Source organism: Tenrec ecaudatus, chromosome 7 (assembly GCF_050624435.1).
Source record: "Tenrec ecaudatus isolate mTenEca1 chromosome 7, mTenEca1.hap1, whole genome shotgun sequence".
Lineage (NCBI taxonomy): Eukaryota > Metazoa > Chordata > Mammalia > Afrosoricida > Tenrecidae > Tenrec > Tenrec ecaudatus.
The window spans coordinates 154,426,051-154,448,819 of record NC_134536.1 but is presented as its reverse complement, the minus strand read 5'-3'; the positions used below and the strand labels follow the sequence as shown (position 1 = coordinate 154,448,819).

Sequence of the window (22,769 nt, the reverse complement as noted above, 5' to 3'; positions counted from 1 at the left end):
AACTGAGGAACAGGGAGGAAGACGGACATGACAGGACAAGGGAGAGCAGAAACAGAAATAGCTTTATTAGGTGCGGGGAGCTCCTGGACGAGGTTCCATGACCTAGGCCAACAGGTCAGGGAAGTCGTGCTCAGCAGCTGGGGGCAAGGGTTTTAAAGGGGTGGTGAGGAATGTAGGGCAATTAGTATATGGGGCGTGGAAACCAGGAAAATTGCTGGTGGACGACTCCTTGCTGCTTTCTCTGAGCCAGGAACATCTGGTTTCACTGGTTATCTTATGTGGCTCCAGCTGCTGCTGACCTTGGGCATGTGCAGGGAAGCTGGTGCAGGGCCCGGGCCTGCTTCACCTTCGTCCAAACGGGAGCTGCCTAGTTCAGACCAGACCCAAACAAAAGCTGAAATTCATCCCCACCATTTAAAAAGTTGGGGATCTTTGTGAACCTCATTGACACTGAATTGGGATCATCATAGCCTTTGTTTTCTGAACCACTCTCCTGACTGGTCAAGACAACATACTTTGGCTTGGAAGGTCTTTCGGTTAGGGCTGAGACACTTGTTTGTACCACTGTGTGTGTTTATTCAACCACAGCTGAATTCCCAGGAAATGGATAAAGAAGCTTCTAAACTCGAGCATCTTTACTTCTGAACCATTTCTCTACAATCGCCTTCCACGGAGAAGTTGCTGTGTCTTGCTATCTTTTCTTCCTGGCTTCCTTTCCCCAATATGAGCCACCCATTTCTAAATGGACCTCCTCCATCGTCATTTGACTTTGCTGATCTTGCTTTCCTCACCTGAAGATAACTAGTTAAAATTTAACACTGTGAATGACAGAGGGATTTCACAATGCTTTCTCTTTTCCCTTAGTAAACTTAATCCATTTAATCTTGCATCTCATATTTTTTCAATCTACTGTATGGTTTTCTTTTCCTGGATACAGCTTATGTACACGACATTCTTTCATACACAAATAAAAAGAAGAGAGAGACAATGTCTGTGCTTAGGAATAGGAAGCAAGATGTGTTGAACCCAAAGGAGCCATGTTCCAGGGCCTTGCTGGGAGGAATGAAGACAGTGGGGGGGGGGGCGGGGAATAGATGCTCACACACAATATCATTCCAGGCATAAAGTTCTATTATTACCCAAGACAGCTGGATTGCTGTGAGAAAATGATGGCAGCAACAGAGAATGAAGTTATTTCAGGTTGGAGTATTAAAAGGAAACCCATTTGTGGTAAGCTCTCCAAACCTCCCCAAATGATAACAAGGGACACGTGCATAATTTGAACACTGACTGCATAGTTTAAAAGAAAAAAGCAAGCAAGAAAGACAAAGATGGTTTGTTTAAATAAAATAATTCAACAGGTATCTCTCGGTAGGCATTTCTTTATTTTGAAAACATTAAATTAGAATACTTTACAGACACGCAATGGTTTAAAAAGAACCCTTGAGGCATAATGATTAAGCTCTCAGTTACTAACCACAATGTTGGTAGTTTGAATCCATCCAATGGCTCTAAGGTGGAAAAACCCGATGATCTGTTTCCGTAAAGATCACAGCCCACAAAACTCTACAGGGTTCTGTCATGGGGTTTCTCTGAGTTCAAATCCACTTGTCAGCACTTAACAATGACAACAACCATGGTTTAAAGGAGGGCTATAAGAAAGGAGGAAAGAAAGAAAGAGCTGTTATGGCCTGACCTGTACCCCTCACCCAAATATATTTTAAACTCCTAATCCCTAGTGCCTTTAAACATGATCTTATTTTGGAATAGGATATCTGCAGACGTAATCAAGTTAGAGGAGGTAATCCTAGGTTATGAGAAGGCCTAATATAATAGGACTGCTGTCTGGATAAGAAGAGAAGAGACAGATATAGGGAGAATGCCATGTGAAGACAGAGGCAGAGATTGGAGTGATGTATATATAACCAAGGCATACCAAAGATTGCCATCAAGAGCAAAAGCTAAGGGGAAAGCATGGGCTAAAATCTCTGGAGCCTTCAGAGAGAGCATGGCGCTGCCAGCATTGTGATTTCAGATACTGGCCTCCAGAACTGTGAGAGTTGATGCTTCACTTAGCTGGCTGCTTATTTAAAGATAATCCTTTAAGACCCTAGACTATTTTTTCTAATAGCCAGGCACCATCTGGTTTCTTCATCATTTCACCCCTATTTTCAATAATCTATTTTTGAGAGTGGGGCATTAAAGGGGCCATTTCATAAGAACAATTTTCTTAGATTGAAGCTAGAATTAAGTGTGAGCCCCAAATCTATTCATAGATCCTTGGTTTTTATATGTCCCTGGTTCATATTATCATCATTATCATTTTATGATAGAGACCATTATAAATCATCCCTCTGGGGCATATGGTAATTCTATTGATCATGTCATTAATTTAGCCAATGATATAGAATTTAAAATACTGTTGGGAAGAGGAAATTATACAAGTATAGGCCCACTTCAGACAGAAATACATGAATTGTTGTCTTCTACAGATTAAACTCTCAGATAACTGAACATTGTTTACATTAACAATGGGTGGTTAGGACAAAACATTCAATAACACCCATTCACAAAAGCAGAACCATAACTTCCAGATTAATACATGTCATAAGAAAACAAGGTGAGCTTTAAAATAATAAATATATTTTACTCTCAGGCAACCACTCACTGGGCACCCTCAAATAAGTGATACAAACCAAAGTCCAATGACCCCAATTCCATAACCTTGGAATAGCTCTTATCTGCTTCCTCTCTCAGTACAACAGTTCTGTCATAAGTCCAAGGGAGCTGTCAGTTCCTTAACTCTGCTACAGGTGAGTTTGAGATCAACCCAAGTTTGCTCAATGGGTTTTCCACATCATGTCCTTCTGCTGTGGCATCTAAAGGATGTTGTGCACCTTGAAAATGACAGTCTAAAGTCCCCCTAGTCTATAGCACACGACCTGGGTCACCGAAGGTTGGATAGAAATTAGGTCACAATTGTCCAATTGGGAACAAAGTACCGGGTGTATTCTCCTCTTGGGTTCATATAAGTACTATTAAGCTTTTCTTTTTGGGAGGCTGGGGTGGGAGATGGTTGTGGTACCAAGTTTACACAACAACAAAATGAGCTGATATCAAGGGCTCAAATAGATAACAATGTTTGAAAATGATGATGGAAATATATGTACAAATATGCTTGACACAATGGATGGATGGATGGATGGATTGTGATAAGAGCTGTAAGAGCCCCAATACAAAGATTTTTTTAAAAAGAAGAAGGTGTATATGACAAGGACTTAATGAACTAAAATAACTACATCACAAACTTGTCATATTTCAGGTCAAATATGGAAAGGAGAGTAGAGGTACCAGGATGGTTGGCAGAAGGTACAAATATCCTAGATACAATTGATGTATGGTATAAGAGATGTAAGAGCCCCCAATAAAAGTATTTTTTTAAAAAGAAGTATGTGATTGCCTTGTCTGAGACATACATGAGTAGACTTTAATTTCCAGTAAAGTTCACTTATCCCTCTGGTAGGAATGTCTTTTGATTTGGGGGTGACTTTAGCACAATGTTGTATGGCCCCAATTGAGTATCTTCTGCCTCTCCCCACATCTTGAGAAACTGACTCCGGCTGAGGTGAAGTTTCTCAGTTGAAGCGTTTTTTAAGATGCACATATAAATGGGGAGAATATATGGTTCATGGGCCCTAGGTTGTCTAGATCGCTGAGAGACCGAATTAGACCATTACCTGACCCGAGAACAGAAGCCTGCCTTCATCTTGATGTTAATTCATAGAATAGCAGACTAAGGGTGTCAGAAAGGGTGCCTGCTCGGTGTACAACTGTGTGGGATGACTTGCTATTATAATTCCCTTTCAAAATATAAACGTATATGCTTATATACTTTCTTTTAAAAATCATTTTATTGGGGGCTCGTACAATTCTTATCACAATCCATCCATCAATCCATTGTGTCAAGAACATTTGTACATTTGTTGCCATCATCATCCTCAAAAAATTTGCCTTCTACTTGAGCCCTTAATATCTGCTGCTCATTTCCCCCCTCCATCCCCACTCCCCCTACCTTATGAACCCTTCATCATTCATAAGTTATTATTATTTTGCCATATGTTACACTGTCCGATGTCTCCCCCCGCCTTCTTCTCTGCTGTCCATCCCCCAGGGAGGAGGCTATATATAGATACTTGTAGTGATATACTTTCATAAGTGTCTTGGTTTTGCTTCTTTAGAGAACCCACCTTAATGAGGCTATTTCCAGATTATTGAGATTATGAATTGCATTGCAATGAGCATAGGGATAGTGTATATCTGTTCATGTTCTGTTTCATATTTCTTTAGAGTATATGCCCGGCATTTGTAGGATGCACCATATCCCATTCCACAATGGCTATGCATATCCACAGTGCAACAGCAGTGGAGAGGAGTTCATATCTCTCTACACCCTGTCCAGTATTTGTTGTTTTTTGGTTTGGGCTAACATTGTAAGTATAAGGTGATATCTCATTATTGTTTTGATTTACATCTCTCAAATGGCTAGTGATCATGAGTATTTTCTCATGTGTTTGTTAGCCATTCAAGTGTCATCCTTTGTGAATTGTTTATTTATGTCCTTGCCTACCTTTTAATTGGATTTAAAAAATTCTTATTGAGGTGTTTTTGGCTGGATTGACTAGAGAAACAAATCCAGTGACACTCATATATGTATAAGCGAGAGCTTTATATCAAGATGTAGTTATATATCAGTAAAACATCCCAGCCCAATTCAGATCAAGTCCATAAATTCAATACTAGTCCATAAATCCGATACTAATCCATAATCCATAAATCCCTCTCCAGTTTCATGAAACCACATGCAATGATGCAGAATGCAGGAACATCATCACAAGCTCATGCAAAGACCCCTAAATCCAGTGGTCCTCAACCTTCCTAATGCAGTTACTCTAACACAGTCCCTCAGGTTGGGGTGACCCCCAACCATATAATTATTTTTGTTGCTACTTCATAACTGTAATTTTGCTACTGTTATGAATCACAATGTAAATATCTGATATGCAGGATGTATTTCCATCATAACAAATTGAACATAATTAAAACATAGCGATTAATCACAAAACCAATATGTAATTATATATTTTGAAATATTTATTTCTAATTACAAATAAATGAAATTTTGTCTTTTTTTAAAAACATTTTATTAGGGGCTCATACTACTCTTACCACACTCCATACATATACATACATCAATTGTATAAAGCACATCCGCACATTCCCTGCCCCAATCATTTGCTCTCCACTTAAGCCTCTTTTATCCCCCTCCCTCCCCACTTCCCCCTCCCTCATGTGCCCTTGGTAATTTATACATTGTTATTTTGTCATATCTTGCCCTATCCGGAGTCTCCCCCCACCCCACTTCTCTGCCGTCCATCTCCCAGGGAGGAGGTCACATGTGGATCCTTTTAATCAGTTCCCCCTTTCCAACCCACTCACCCTCCACTCTCCCAGCCTCGCCCCTCACACCCTTGGTCCTGAAGGTATCATCCACCCTGGATTCCCTGTGCCTCCAGCCCCCATATGCACCAGTGTACAACCTCTGCCCTATCCAGTCCTGCAAGGTAGAATTCGGATCATGGTAGTTGGGGGGAGGAAGCATGGTGTAGCATGGGTAACAGTCTCCACACCAGGTACTCATATGTATCTGCATGTGGGTGGACCCTCCTGGAGATGGAAAGAGGAGTGGTGTTTCGGTTCCTAAGACCATCAGAAATATGTGTTTTCCACGGGTTGAGAATCGCTGCCTAAACCCAATGGCCTCTGGCAGTTCTTCGAGTGACTCAATAGCAGGAAGGTGAAGGCTGAGACCTTCTCAAGGCCCTCCTTATGAGAAGCTCACACCCACAATGATGCCCCACCATGCTGTGACCTGATTAACCTGATAGACTCCACCCCTGCACTCTAATATCTTCAAGTTGTCATGAAATTATGCAACTAACAGAGTGGTGTTGCAGAAGTCTGTAGATTTTAGTAATTAGGCCCTTGTCTGTTGTGTTATTGATAAAGACTTATCCAAATCTGTGGGGTCTCACTTTACTCTTCTGATGAAGTTTTTTATGTGAAGTTTTGAAGTGCTTGATTTTTAATAGGTCCCAGTCATCTATTTTGTCTTCCTTTATATGTGTGTTTTCTTTACTATACTTGGTAGTCTGTGTATGCCCTGCAATAGGGTGCTTAAATTTGTCCCAATTTTATAATTAAGGAATCTTACAGCCCTTGGATTTATATTTATATCTTATATCCACCTTGAGTTTGTTTTTATGCGTAGGGAAAGATGTGGGTCTTGTTTCATTCTTCTGTTGATGGAGATCCATTTTTTCCAGCACCATTTGATTTGATGAAGAAGTTATCACTTTACCATTTAATGTTTTTTGATCCGTTCTTGATAATTGGATTAATTTAGTTCTGTTCTATTAATTCTATTCTAGTCTATGTATCTATCATTATATCAGGCTATTTTGACTACTGTGGTTGTATAGTAGGTTTTAGGTTAGGCAATGTCGGGCTTATTAATTTGTTCTTCTTTTTGACAAGTCATTTGTCTGTCCCAGGTCTCTTTCCTTTCAATATGGAGTTGGAAATTCGGATTTCCATTTCTTAAATTATAAAGTTGAAATTTGGGTAGGAAATCAGTGTATTTGGAGATAGGTTTAGGTAAAATTAACATTTTCATAATATTAAGTCTTCCTATACAACAGCACAGGCTACTTTTCCATTTGTGCAGGTCTCTTTTGGTTTCTTGTAATGTTCAGTGGTTTTGTTTGTACAGGTATTTTATTTATTTACTTATTGTTAAGTTTATTTGTATGTATTTTATCTTTGGTGTGACTATTGTGAATGGTATCATTCTTTTGATATCCTATTTGGAGCTCACTTCACTGGGATATAGGAATCTGGTGGATTTCTGCTTGTTAATCTTTACCCTGCTACTTTACCAAATCCTTCCAGTGTTTCCAATGGTAGTTTTTGGAATCCTTGGGTTTCTCTTCGGCAAATAACAAGAGTTTTCAGAGGAAATGTTTTCAGCTTTTACCCATTGAGCATAATATTTGGCATTGGATATTTCCTATATGGCTTTTATTAGGTTTAGGGATTTCCTATGTATTCCGATGTTATAGATTGTTCTCTATCAGAAATAGTTGTTGGACAACGTCAAATGATAATTCTGCATTTATTGACACGATCACATGGTTTTTATTCTTTGCCTTGTTTATGTGGTGATCACTGATTGGTCTTCAGATATTGAATTACCCTTGCATTCCTGGTATGAAACACACTTAGTCATGATGAATTTTTGTTGCTGTTGCTGCTATATCATTAGATTCTATTGGCCTGAATTTTGTTGAGAATTTTTGCATCTATGTTGAAGGGGGGTATTGGTTTGTAGATTTCTGTCTTTTTAGAGTCCTGTCTGCCTTGGATATCAGCATTAGGATTGATTCATACAATGAGTTTGCTATTACTTTCTGTATTCTGGAATAGTGTGTGTAGAATTGGTAATGATTCTTCACAGAATACTTGGTGGAATTCCCCTATGAAGCCATCAGGTCCAGGGATTTTCTTGATTACCTTCTCTGTTTCTTCTTTTTTTATGGGTCTCTTCAGGTTTTCTACATTCCTTTGCACATGTTTGGGTAGATTATGTATTTCTAGATATTTGTCTATTATATCTAGATTATCAAACTTGTTAGAGTATAGTTTTCATAGTAAGGGGTTATTCTTTTCATTGGGATCTGTAGTGATGTTACCTATTTCATCTCTAACTCTAGATATTTGCATTTTTCCTTTCTTTACCTTTGCTAAGTTGGTCAATTTTGTTAATCCTTTTAAAAATCCAACTTGTTGATTTTTTTCTTGTTGATTTTTTCCCTCATTGGTTTTCTGTTTTCCAGTTCATTTATATCTGCCATAATCTTTATGATTTAGGTTTCTCTTCTGTTGTTGGGGAGTTTATAGCATTGCCATTTTCTCTAGTTAGTGGAAGGGCTGTGTTAAGGTGATGATTTTGGATTTCTGTTTTGTTTGATTTTAAACACACTTTGCTATGGAGTACATATACATTTTCTAATGTCATATGTTCCAGTGTATTTTTCCTTTACCCATTATGTAGTGCCCATTATTGTTTCTCATTTTGTTGTTAGCCTTGAAGTCTATTTTATCAGAGATTAATATTGCTACTCCTGCCCTTTTATGGTTGCCATTGCCTTGTTAGATTTTGGGGTAATCCTTTGATTTTATTAGTCTATTTTTGTCTTTGAGCTTAAGATGTGTCTCTTGTAGGCAGCCAAAATGGATTTATTTTCTCATCCAGTCTGCTCCACGTTTGTTTGCTGAAGTAAGTCCATTAACATTCAGTGTCATTATTGATATATGTAGGTGTTTTGCTGTCACTTGGCTGTGTTTATGTTTGGTTTCTTTTACTTTTTGTATGTGTGTTTTTATTGGTGTTTTTGTCTCTCTTGTAGCTCTGCACTCTTTTGTTTGATGCTTTCACTGTATTGGTTTCTGGGTGATGCTATGCTGTGTGAGACACTCAGGTTTTTCTGCTGTTGCCGTTGTTGATTCTCTGTTACAGGGATCCAGTTAAATTTTTTTTTGCATTGCTGGTTTTCCTTTTAAAAATATATTATTGGGGGTTCGTACATCTCTTATCACAATCCATGCATGTATCCATGGTGTCAAATGCATCTGTATATATGTTGTCATCATCTTTTCCAAAACATTTTCTTTCTACTTGAGCCCCTGGCATCAGTTCCTCATTTTCCCGTCCTTCCCTCCCTGCCACTCCCTCCTCCATGTCCCCCTGATAATTTAGAAATTATCTTTTTGTTTACATGTCTTACACTGACCATTGACTCATTTCACCCACTTTTTTGCTGTCCATCCCCCTGAGGGGGCCATGCATCGATCATTGTGATTGGTTCTCCCTTAGTCTACCCCCCTACCCTTACCCTCCTAGTATCGCTGCCCCCCTTATTGGTCTAGTAGAATAGAAAACCTGTGATACAGTCATACAATGACAAAGTTTGTTGTTCAGTATCATCGAGTAGGTTCCAACTCACGGCAACAACAGACAAAAACACTTCCAGGTCGTATGCCCCCTCCCCCCCAAGTATTAGTTTGAGTCCATTGTTGCAACCGTTGTGTCAATCCAATTATTGAATGTCTTCTTCTTGTTCACTGACTTTCTGATTTACCAAGCAGATTGTCTTCCAGGGACAGAATCTTCCTGATAGCATGTCCAACTATGTCAGAAGTCTCATCATCCACGTTTCTAAGGAGCTATCTGTTTATACTTCTTCTTAGACAGATTTCTTTGTTCCTCTGCCAGTCTGTGGTATATTCATTATTATTTGACAACACGGTCATTTAAATGCATCAATTTTTCACCAATCTTCCTTATTCATTGCCAAGCTTTCATATACATGTGAAAAGGCCAAGGTTTGGGTCAGTTGCACTTCGATCCTCAAAGTGACATCTTTATTCTATGGTCCATTAAAGAAATCTTTTGTAGAAGATTTGAAGATATGTGTTTTAGCTTATTCTGTTTTTTAAACTTTTTGTTGTGTATTCAATGAAGGCTTGTAAAGCACATCATCAATTTTGCATCTAACAACTCATACATGTTTTGTTTCATCTTATTAATTGCAAGCCCCTTAATGTAATATGCTTACCCTGCTTACTTTTTTTATGTCTTCTGTTTCCATTCTTCTTACTTTCTTAGCTTCTCTGTACTTATCCTCAGGTAAATGCTGGCTTTTTAAAATCTCATTATTCAAAAATTTTACCTCACTATTATTATACACCTGTCTATGGTTTGGCTGGAAAGTGGTCCATGGCCAAGAGTTCATTTCCAGATCCACAGGTGACTATACTAGACTCTATTCAACCAGTAAGTCCAGCCTCTCTTAATTTTTTCATATTTTTCTCTCATTCTAGTGTGATGGTACCTCTCAGAGTAGTGAGACCTGGACACCATCTAGTTATTTTGGTTTTAGGGTAGAGGAGGCTGATGTTCAGGTGCGCTACTAGTCCATTAATTGTTTCCATGTGCTTTCAATTTGTATCACTGTTCTTTCCTCAATACGGGGAGAGAATAAAACTTGCGCCTTAGAAGTCTGCTCATGAGCTTTTAAAGACATCAGCCACTGCTCACTAAAGTGGGATATAGAACATTGTCTTTGTGGACTATGTTATGCCAATTAAATTTGGTGTCTTCAAAAAATATAGTCTTGAGCTGCCAGACTCATTGGCTCATTTGATCAAGGTATTTGGTTATGGATAAGAAGTTTTCATAATTTTGTCTCCTCTGTATGCTTCACCACACTCATGGATATATTTGTAGCAAAAGTAAAAAACCCATATGCAAATATTTTCTGTCAAATCTACATATAATTAGAGTATGCTCCCATAATCCCCGTCACACACAATCAGTCTGCATGTCTGTCGATGCAAAATATTATTGTCATCAGAGACAGCAGAGGGTTTACCTCGAAGTAAGAGGGAAAAACACAATGCAATCAGTGGATTCTGATTCATAACCACCTCATATGAATCAGGGTGGAACTGTTGAGATTTCAATGCTAATTTTTCAAAAATAGGTAGGTCTTTCTTCCAATGTGCCCTGTGTGGAATAAATCTGCCAACCTTAAGTTTAGAAGCTGAGCTAATTAGCTTTTTGAATGATCCAAGGGTTTATAATTGGGGGGATGTGAGGGAAAGTTAGGAGAGGCAGAACAGTATTTTTTTAACTAATGTGCTTGTTTATAAAGGTGTTTACTTTAAAATTTTATTTTAGCTATAAACTGAGCACATGTTTTATTCTTTCTGTGTGGGATTAGTATTTTATTATTAAAAAGACAAAGAAGAAAACAAAAAAATCATGAAAACTCAAATAATTTTATCTTGCTTTAGTTATAATATATTTATAAATGGTGCATTCTGGAAGTATGACAATGTGAGAAATGAAGCAGCAACTGTATGTAATGTCTCATTTTTAGCTACAAAAGACCCCCACAAAAGCAAAAACAAAATCCTACTTTAGTAGAATAACGTAAAAATATGAAAAATATTGTCTTGATTCTTAGGTTGGATCATTAAATGCATGCTTTCTTGCAAAAAGGAATTTCCAAGTTGATGTATATGAATCTCGGGAAGGTAAGTAAATACTAAACATTTTTAAGCTTTGGTTATGATTTTTTTAACTCCTTTTTTTAGACTTTCTGAATAAGAACCAAACATTTTAATTAAAAAATTTTAATAATAAGAACTCTTACAGCGACTTCAGGGAAGGTGGTGCTGAGGTAGGTGTAACCACTTTTAGAGCTCCTTGGAAATTGCTGGGGTTGGTGACTGGGAGGCTGAGTAGGGAATCCAGGATGTGCAATTAGACCACATGGCACCCTAGGGCTATGCTCTGGTCCATGAGCTGACCTTCCCCACAACATTGATCTGCCATAACCCACTCCCATATGCACTGTACAGGTGCCATGTCCTGTGGCCTGGTATCTGAGCCATACCAGCATGTACCACCCATGCTGCATTGTCCCCATCAGCCCACACTGCACACATCCTGTCGGCATCCTGTCCAATTAACCTGCCTGGTGCTACCCTCATACCCTGTGACCATCATGCTTGCACAGCCTGAGAGGGCCACCTGAGCTGCCTTCCAAATAGATAATCCAGTCTGTCTGGGGAGAAAGTAAGCCCTAGTGAGATAGAGATGCAGCTCAATTTTGCAGCACAGTTGGTTCCAGGTATTTGTTCGAATCATTCTTATTAGCCTCTCTGAGAGTAAGCACAGGACTCCTGGACTCCCAGGAAAATGTCACCAAGCTCCACCAATATGACATGTAGACAAAAACTCACCCCAGCAACCACTCCAAGAAACAAAACCCAATGTCTGAAGAGGACCTGAACCTAGTGACATACATAGAAGATGCAGACTTGAAGAACCACAGAAAGGAATCTGCAGAATTCTGCTTAGAGTCATACAAGATATGAGGGAATCGATACAGGAAAAGGTTGAAATAATAGACAGGATAGAGTCCACATACCGAAGGTAAATACAAAAATTAAGGATGGTGCAACAAAATCAAATAATACAGTAAAAGACCTCACCAACAGGCTAAAAGAAATAGAGAACTGTATCAGTGACCTTGAAGATAGTCAAGTGGAATTCAACAAACAGGAAAATAAATCAAACAAGATAATTAAAGAAGCTGAAGAAAACATGAACAATGAGTGATGCTATAAAAAAGAACAATATTCGAATAATTGAGATACCAGAACAAGACATAATGATGAAAACAACAGCCAAAAATAGTGAGGAAATTCCTGGAAGAAAACTTACCCAATTTAATGAAGGAGAATCAGAGAATCTTCCAGGAAGCAAAGAGGACACCATTTAGACGGAACCCCAAGTAGAATAAAATAAGGCAGATAGTGGTCAAATTGCTCAAATTTGAGGAAAAGGAGAATTTCATAAAAGCAGCTAGAGAAGAAATGCAGTCACTTATAAGGGTAATCAGATAAGCATATGGTAAGAATTGTCCTCAGAAACGATAAAGAATAGGAGAGAGTGTAGTAGCATCTTCAAAAAGTTGAAGGAGAAAAATGGTACACCAAGAATACTGTATCCCACTAAACTAACTATCAATTAGACAGAAAAGTAAGAGTGTTCCTGGACAAGGAAAATTTAAAAGAGAATACTTAAAAAAAAAAAAAAGAAAGAACAGCACTACAAAAAATTCTTTCCAACTCTTTGGACAGAAGACTAACATCCACAGAGCACAAACATGAAACCACCACGTAGTATAACGCTATCCAGAAGTCAATGCACTTAAATCAAGGCCCCAAACATCATTGACCGAAGGCAAGAATGAATCCCCCAACATATACCCATCATACTGCTAAGAAGGGAGAGGGGAAAATGTCTAACACAAAATGTACAAGATGGCACCAGAGAATTCACCAGTGAATGTAATAACTCTGAAGGTCAAAGATCTAAATTCAACCATTAAAAAACAAAGGCTAGCAGTCTGGAGTACGAAATCCAGCAATCTGTTTTCTGCAAGGGACACATATCATGTTGTCTTACAAAAACAGGTTGAGGATCAAAGGATGGCAAAAAATATATCAAGCTAATGGAAATTTTAAAAAGATCTGGAGTTGCAATTCTAATTTCTGACAACATCGATCTCAAGGTGCAGGACATTACAGGAGGTAAGGATGGGCACTATTTAATGCCCATTAGTAGACAAAGAGCCAAAGAGCATAATAAATATATATGTGCCCAATAAGAGACCTGTGTAAGTCATCAATCAAATCCTTAAGTAGATGAAATAAGAAATCACAGAATCAACACTCATAATAGGAGACCAGTGGATAAGAGTTTCAACAAGGAAGCTACAGAACTAAACTCTACTATTAGACAACTTTCCCTGATAGACATATGTGCAGCTCTACACTCAACACAAAAATAACATTCTTTTCAAGTGCACATAGCACATATTCTAAAATAAACCATATGCTGGGACACAAGTCAAGCTTGAGTAAATGCAAACATAAAGCGATCACTCAGACTTCCTTCTCTGAACACCATGCCATAAAGCTGGAAATCAATAAAGGAAAAAAAAATTTTTAAGGGAAAATATTTGAAGCATGAATAACTTTCTTCCTCAAAAGGGGTGGGTATTGGCACAAATTAGAGATGAAATTAGGCAGTTTCTAGAGACTAGTGAAAATGAGATTACAGCAAACTCAGTTATCAGAGGTTGTATGATAGTGATAAATATGCATAGGAAAAAGGAAGACAGACTTATGGTCAATAATTTAACACAAAACCTTCAGCAGTTGGAACACAGTCAATGGAATAATACTTCTAATAGCAAATGTAAAGAAATCATAAAAATCAGGGAAAAGATAATTGAATGGGAAAACAAGAAAACTGCAAAAAATCAACACTGTAAAACGCTGGTTCTTCGAAAGAATCGACAAACCATTCTCAATTCTAACAAAAGATAGAAAGAAGCAGGTGCACATGTCATCAAAAAAAAAAGAGGAAAAACTAAATAAGATGCAGATAGCACCTCTGCTGAATATCTCACCCCAGACTCAAAAAGGCCTTTCTGGCCCACAGAGGAGCGGGGGAAGAAAAAAGACAGAAATGGGGGACCAGGGCAGTTAGTCCACCCAAGAGAAGGTTACTGTTTATGTCTCCACAGGAAAGGGAGAGCGACTAGAACTCTTTCTGGTGCACCAAGCCTTGAGGTTGACATTCCTGCTTGAAGCAGTTCTTTCATCAAAAGGACTGCAGGGCTTGGCTCAGCTCAAGACATGATATCCTCTCCATAGATGACAGTGCTACAGATGGCAGCACTGAAGATACTTCAGGAGCTTTAGTTTGGGGAGTGCTGCCAGTCTAATGTGCACACGTGGAGGCTAACTAAGAGATGAGTGCAGCAGACCAGCAATGAGAGCAAAGCCTCTGAGGAATCCTGATTGTAGAATTTTTACTTGGGGGGTGGGTAATACTTGGCACCTCATTTGAATTGTTTGGGGGTTAATCACACTGAAAGTCTAAAGGTATATCAGGATGGGGGTTGGGGTTGAGTGGATGGATGCTCTAGACCGCTCCATCCCTGACTTTAGGAATAGCAATGGGGACTTTTAGGAGGCACACCTCTCAGGCATGAATGCTGAGGACACAAAGGGTGTATGTACGTACTGGTAGGTAAGCGGGTCCTGGGATATGGAACCCTGAAAGAAATGAGGAATGGACTGATAGCTTATAACACATCCTCTCTGTTTAACTCGTCAACTCTGGGTCAGGATAACAGTTAGACCTGGAACTGTTTATATGGGCTTTCTTCTTTTTTTCTTCTTTTGCTATCTATATAAGATAAACAGGATAAATAATCCCAAGGAGACAGTGATGGGACTGATGGTTCCAGGAGGGCATGGCAGGGGAGGAGGTGGGGTCACGGGGAGGGGAGCAGTGAGGCAATCATGACAGCGGCATGGGAATAGCAAGGGTTCTAAAATTAATGGTGAGGGGGATATAGTGGTCCTGGTCATGTTTGATCAATTGAAATGCATCTGAGAGGAATTACTGTGTGGTGAGCAGTGGGTAAATATAATAGGGGGCAGGAGGAAAGAAAAAAGATAAAGAGGAAAGAAGAAAGTGAAAATTATATAGAGAAGTATAAAAATATATGTAAATATATAAAGATAGGTGTATTTGTGTGTGTGTGTGTGTGTGTGTGTGTGTGTGTGGACTTTGAACCTATACTTAAATGGGGCATTCCATGATACTCACCTTCCCTACATGATCGCTGAGGACAAAATGGGTGCATAAGCATATGTGGTGAAGAATGCTTATGGTGCCCAGATTTTAAAAGAGATAGCATCTGGGATCTTAAGGGCTTAAAGTTAAACAAGTGGCCATCTAGAAGGGAAGCAACAAAGGCCACAGGGAAGTGTATACTAGCCTGTATGATCATGAGGTGTCAATAGGAATAGGTCCAAAAACAAGCAATAAAATATGACGTGGAGAAGTGTGGACAAAGTGGAGACCAAAAGCCCACCTGCAAGATAATTGGACCATCCCTCACAGAAGGGTCACATGTACAGGATTATATATCCAGGGTGTGGTATGGCACTGATGAAATACATAAATAGCCTCTAGTTCTTTAATATTTCCTCTCCCTTATCATGATGGTCTTTGTTTTACCTCATTAATCTTGTTACACCTGTGTATACTTATTTGCATAATTAAGATTGTTCAAGCTAAGATAGATGACCCTTCTGAAATAGAAATGGGAGTAATGATTCCCTGGGGTTATGGGAAGAGGGGAGTGGGGAAGTGGGGAGAAGTAGGAACTGATTGCAATGATGACTGCATAACCCTATGCGATGGGAACAAATAACAGAATCATAGGTGAACAGATACATTGGATGGTGTAAGATACAGCAAATTATATATATATATATATATATATATATATATATATATATATATATATATATATATATATATATATATATATATATATTCCGCCCCCCCTGGGGGATAGGGTGTGGGGGAGGGAGGGAGTAAGTAAAGGAGAGAACTGTTAGATTTTTTAAACCTGAGGTATTTTCATTTCATTTAATATATATTTAATACTGTTTACATTTTCTTTAGAAGAGTTAACAGTCTTTTATTTTGATTTTTAACCATCCAATATTCAGCTGTGATATGCTTACCTTGCATTACAATATGAAGAGATGTATGTAACATTGATTCTGCTTTCAATGTCTTAGATATTCGAGTTACAAAATTTGCACGTGGAAGAAGCATTAATCTGGCCCTTTCTTATAGAGGACGGCAAGCCTTGAAAGCTATTGGCCTAGAAAATGAGGTATCCTATTAATGTCTTTTCCTTATAGAACATATTGCCTAATGTCTTTTGAGCAACTAGGTAGGCTTGATTTCACCCTAATTTGAAGAACCAAAGGAGCACCAGTAGTTATAATGGAGACAGATCAGTCTGCCTGTTCCAGTTACAATTTAGTCTCAGTTATCCTTTATGGGGCTGTTCTGAGTCAAAATCAACTTTCAATTGACTCTGTAGCAATTTTTAAAAATTTGTTTGTATTTTCAAGCACCAATTAATGTTAAGTACCTCTACATGAAAATTCATTTAAAAAATGTTTTTGAGCACTCACATTTAACACAACAAGGAATTCAACACTTTAGTATCTACAGGGACCTGAACATTAAAAGATATTATCTGTAGAGATTAGGGACTCTGCCTATAGAGCCAGGGAGAGGAGAAGGCACTCGGGATTAGAGGAGGCAGGAGGATTCTATTATTTTGACTATACAGGTTTATCATCTGATCTGCAATATTGTACTCAAAGCACTCTGAAGATGGTAACTTGTATCACCTGCTTGGCAGAGAAACTTTTCTATGTCTATTTGTCTGTCTTTCTCTCTACTTCCTTTTATTTCAATAAGCTTTTCTATATAAATAAGGTGTTTTATTATTACCAGGTACCTCAGATCTTGGTTGATGTTATATAATATCCACCAGATCATCTAACTTATTTAAAACTTGAAGTATTTTCTAAGAGTTTGGCTCAGAGATTGTCAATCTTCATATTTTCTTCACATTATCAAAAGTAATACATTTTTTCTTGATTCTGTGGTACTAGTAAACCAGTTAGAGTGGAGTCGACTCCAACCCATTATGACCTCATGTGTGTCAGAGTACAGGTTTCTAGTGACTCATTATTTTGGAAATTGATTGAGAGATTTTTCTTATGAGACATTTCTAAGTGGACAAGAACCTTCAACCTTTCCTTTACAACTAACTATGTTAATTCTTTTTCCATCCAGGGACCCCTAGAGGTGATAAATCTAGGCTATTTCCATTTTTCCTCCTCATCTTTTGTGATCTTTAGGAAATAACCTCGCCTCTGATAGCCATATTTTTTCTATCTGTAATAACATTTGGAGAAGACCAGCTAAAACTTAAGTCATGTCTATATGTAAAAGTTACCAGAACCATCACTGTACTGTTTTCCATAATAGCTGTAGCATATTGTACTCACGCCGTCAGTGAATAAGAGTTCCAATTTGCTGACATCTTCACCAACACGTTTAATTTTCTGTTTTATTTTCATCTTAGCCAATTTAGTAGGAGTGAATGGTATCTCTTTGTGGTTTTGATACGCAAATCGAACAGTTAATGACACTGAGCATCCTTTAATGTATTTGGTGGCTATTTGAATGTTCTCTTTGGTAAAAATACTCCTTAAATTCTTTGCCTGTTAAAACAATGTTTTACCAAACAAACAAACAAACAAACAAACAAGCTTTAGATTCTCACAGTTTAGGCTCTGATATTAATCCCTCCTTTGAAGTTGGATTATGTGGATTACAATCCTTCAGTGACTGGTGATGGCGTGCTTCTTCCATGTGGATTTAGTTGACATCTCACTTAGATAGCTGCCTATTTGGAGACAAGTCTTTAAGACACCAGATGTTATTTTATCTGCAGCCTGGCACCATCTAAATTCCTTACCACATTTTGCAATAGATGATAGTGGGATCCCAAGATTTATTTGTGGAACCACATAGGAAATAAGCCTCCAGAAAACTCCCCCTGTTTAAAATGGAGGGATGGGAGGAAAGTGGTCGCTAAACAGATTTCTTGGGAGAGATAAGTATAGAAGATCTAATGCATAAATCTGATGTGAACAGTTAGAATCTTGTCAGTAGATCCCCGTTTGATGCAGGCTGGCCTTGATCTGGTTTCCAAAATTTTCTGTATTTTTTGTTTGTTCATATTAGGGTGTATCTCAGAGGTGTTATGTCATTGAAGGTCACCCTCTTGAAATTGAGTTACATGATTTTCTGTTTTTCAGTATATGACATCCATGATTGATTAACCTACAGGGATAGCCAGCAGATTAAGGGTTTCAGGGTAAAAAGTGTACAGTGAAAGTGGGGGGTGTAAAAGGGAGAGAATGTCAAGGAATTCATGTAGAAAAAGAATGCCTGGAAATTGATTGGCAGCACTTATACAATTCCTCTGATTTGACTGAACCATGGAATGATATATGTATAAAATCCCAATTCATGATGAATTAAAAAATAAAGATACACCAAAGATTTTTTAGAAAGACACTTAAAAAATCATTTTATTGGGAGCTCATACAACTCTTATCACAATCCACACATACATCAATTGTATAAGGCACATTTTTACATTCTTTACCCTCATCATTCTCAAAACATTTGCTTTCCACTTAAGCCCCTGGCATCAGCTCCTCATATTTCTCCCTCACTCCCTGCTCCCCCTTCCTCATGAACCCTTGATAATTTATACATTATTATTTTGTCATATCTTACACTGTCCAATGCCACCCTTCACCCACTTTTCTGTTGTATCCCCCAGGGAGGAGGTTATATGTAGATCCTTGCAATTGGTTTCCCCTCTCTGCCCCACCCTCCCTCCACCCTCCTGGTATCGCCACTCTCACAACTGGTCCTGAAGGTATCATCCATGCTGGATTCCCTGTGTTTCCAGTTTCTAGCTGTACCAGTGTACATTCTCTGGTCTAGCCAGATTTATAAGGTAGAATTTGGATCATTATAGTGGGTAGGGAGGAAGCATTTAGGAACTAGAGGAAAGTTGTATGTTTCATGGTTGCTACACTGCACCCTGACTGGCTTGTCTCCTCCCCATGACCCTTCCGTAAGGGGATATCCAGTTGCCTACAGATGGGCTCTGGGTCCCCAATCTGCACTCTCCCTCATTCACAATGATATGATATTTTGTTCTGGGTCCTTTCTTCACCACATTTGCTTATGCACCCTGCTTTGTCCTCAGCAATCGTGTGGGGAAGGTGAGCATCATGGAATGCCAGTTAAACAGAACAAAGTATTCTTGCATTGAGGGAGTACTTTAGTGGAGGCCCAATGGAAAGACACTTGTTTTCAAGACATCATTTTATTGGGGGATCTTACAGCTCTTATAACAATCCACACATCAATTGTATCAATCACATTTGTGCATGTTCCCATCATCATTTTCAAAGCATTTTCTTTCTATGAGGCCTTGTTATCAGCTCCTTTTTTTCCCTCTCCCTCTCCCACCTCCCACCCTCATGAACCCTTGATAAATTAGAAATGATTGTTATTTTCATATCTTACACTGTCCACTGTCTCATTTCACCCACATTTCTGTTGTTCATCCCCACCACCCCTGGGGGGGTGTTATACATTTATCATTGTGATCAGTTCCCCCTTTCATCCCCTACTCTCATGGTATGGCTACTCCCATTATTGTCCTAGGAGGTTTATCTGTTCTGACTTTCATGTGTTGAGGGCTGAAGATACTTATTTATTGAGTCTTTATTGTACTGTTCTTCTATAGTCCATAACATTATCATTTATTTTGAAAATTACCATTTTAAAATAAATATTATTTTGTCTGCATGAGGCCATATTACAGGAAATGATATTATTATTTCTGATTCCACTCTAGATTGTATCCCAAGGAATTCCCATGAGAGCAAGAATGATTCATTCTCTTTCAGGTAAAAAGACTGCAATTCCTTATGGGACAAAGTCTCAGGTAGGCTTTTTTCTAGAGATTTATTTTTCCTTATTGATTATGGAAAAGTCTGAAGTCTGTGCCTAATCCTGAAGACTAAGTTTTGCCTTTGTGAATGAGCAGTATTAAAAGTTTTCATTTTGTGTCTAACCCTTATTGCTTCCTTAAACAATGGTCAGTTACTTACGTTTTTTAACCTGTGTAAGTGAACATCCCATGTATTTTAGTCTAAAATCCTTTCCGATTTATGTATATTTTCTTTTTCTCAATAGAACCTTGAATTCTAGTTAGTTGGTTAGATTAATGATACCATTTTTAGAATTGCCAAATGTCTCATAGAGGTTACTTGAATTAGTTAAACAAGGTGATAATGCTGCCTTTGGTGTGGACCAGGAAGATATATATCAGCATAAATTGTAACCAATATGCCACCAGGGCTCTTTAGCTTTTTAAAATAAAGGTGTTTAAAATTTAACCTATGACACCCTTCCCTACTTTGAATTTGGATTTTATTATTTTTAATCCTTGGCTTATACAGACTGATGTGCTTCTTTCATGTAGATTAAGCTGATGCCTCACTTAATTAGTTGCTTGATTTTCAACAAAACTTTAAGACTGTAGGTCAAGAGTTCTCAACCTGTGGGTCGTTGACCCACTTGGGAGTCAAACAACTCTTTCTTTCTTTCTTTCTAATCATTTTATTGGGGGCTCATACAATTCTGATCACAATCCATCCATCCATCCATTGTGTCAAGAACATATGTACATTTGTTGTCATCATCATTCTCAAAATATTTGCCTTCTACTTGATCCCTTAATATCTGCTGCTCAGTGCCCCCCTCTCACCCCAATTCCCCCTACCTCATGAACCCTTCATCATTCATAAATTATTATTATTTTATCATAGGTTACACTGTCCAACGTCTCCCCCTACCTTCTTTCAAATGACTCTTTCACAGAGATTGCCTAACTCATAACAGTAGAAAAATTACAGTATAAGTAGCAAAGAAAATAAATTTATGATTGGGGGTCACCACAGCATGAGGAACTGTATTAAAAGGTTGCGACATTAGGAAGCTTGAGAACCACTGCTCCAGGTGCTCTTCTTTAGATAGCTGGGCACCATCTGATTTTTCACCACACTTTCCTATAGCACCAATATCTTCAATGATCTCTTCACGAGAGTGAGTGTATAGTGGGGTCATGTCATTAGAAATAATTGTTCTTAGGTTGTGACTATGATTAAATGCAAGCCCTACATCCATCCATATGATTTCCATATCTCTCTTGTTCACTTTAGAGACATCAGTATCACTTTATAATAGAGGCCATTATAAATCAGCCCCTGGAGTAAAGGTAATTCTACAGATAGTATCATTAATGTAGCCAGTGGTACAGAATGTAAAACACTGTGTGTGTGTGTATATATATATATATATATATATATATATACACACACACACACACACACATATATACCATATTGAATGAAGGGGGAAGTGCAGAGTGGAGACCCAAGGCCCAAGTGTCGGCCAATGGAGATCCCCTCACAGAGGGGTTCAGGAGAGGAGATGGGTCAATGAAGGTGCGATGTAGTACCGATGAAGAACACAGCTTTCCCCCGGGTCCTGGATGCTTCCTCCCCAAAACTACCATGATTCGCATTCTACCTTACAGGACTGGATAGGGCAGAGGTTGTACACTGGTGCATATGGGGGCTGGAGGCACAGGGAATCCAGGGTGGATGATACCTTCAGGACCAGGGGTGTGAGGGGCGATGCTGGGAGAGTGGAGGGTGAGTGGGTTGGAAAGGGGGAACTGATTACAAGGATCCACATGTGACCTCTTCCCTGGGAGAGGGACAGCAAAGAAGGGGGGAAGGGAGACTCTGGATAGGGCAAGATATGACAAAATAACGATGTATAAATTACCAAGGGCACATTGGGAGGGGGAAGCGGGGAGGGAGGGAAAAAAAAAGAGGACCTGATGCAAAGGGCTTAAGTGGAGAGTGAATGCTTTGAGAATGATTGGGGCAGGGAATGTATGGATGTGCTTTATACAATTGATGTATGTATATGTATGGATTGTGATAAGAATTGTACGAGCCCCTAATAAATTGTAAAAAAAAAAAAGAATGTAAAACACTGTTGAGAGAAGGAATTATATATATATATCTATATCTATATATATATGGCATAGGAATAAGAAAACGTTGTTACATTGTACACAGTGATGCCACCAGTTGGAGCTGACATAACGGCTAACAACAAGCACCTGTGGTTTTCACAGGCTCTGTTTTGCCTCATAGAACTGTTTCTCTGTAATAATAATTAAATATAAATAATTTAATTTGATGACTTTGCTGTATAAAGGTATGTATATTTCCACCGGTATTATTATATATTTATTGCTACTATATTCATTTTTTCTTATGAATCTAAAGATATTAAAATTTTTTCATGGACCTCTAAAAGCATATGGGATCTAAGGGTCAGAGTGGATGGCAGTGTGTTTTTGAGTTCAGAACAACACTATTAGAAACCCTGGTGGCATTGTTCAGATAATGGGTTGACTGTTCACCAGGATGTCAACGATTCAGGC

At 38.5% G+C, this 22,769-nt stretch overlaps 1 protein-coding gene across 1 annotated transcript in view; it reads left to right on the top strand.

Moving 5' to 3' along the window:
- Positions 1–9,895: 9,895 nt before the first annotated feature.
- Positions 9,896–22,769, top strand: part of KMO (kynurenine 3-monooxygenase) — a 53,410-nt gene continuing 40,536 nt past the window's right edge. Inside the window, exons 1-5 of the mRNA XM_075553821.1 lie at positions 9,896–9,952; positions 10,000–10,080; positions 11,148–11,217; positions 16,366–16,463; positions 20,100–20,189. Coding sequence (XP_075409936.1) covers positions 9,896–9,952; positions 10,000–10,080; positions 11,148–11,217; positions 16,366–16,463; positions 20,100–20,189 — 396 coding nt within the window. The remainder of the gene's footprint in view (positions 9,953–9,999; positions 10,081–11,147; positions 11,218–16,365; positions 16,464–20,099; positions 20,190–22,769) is intronic.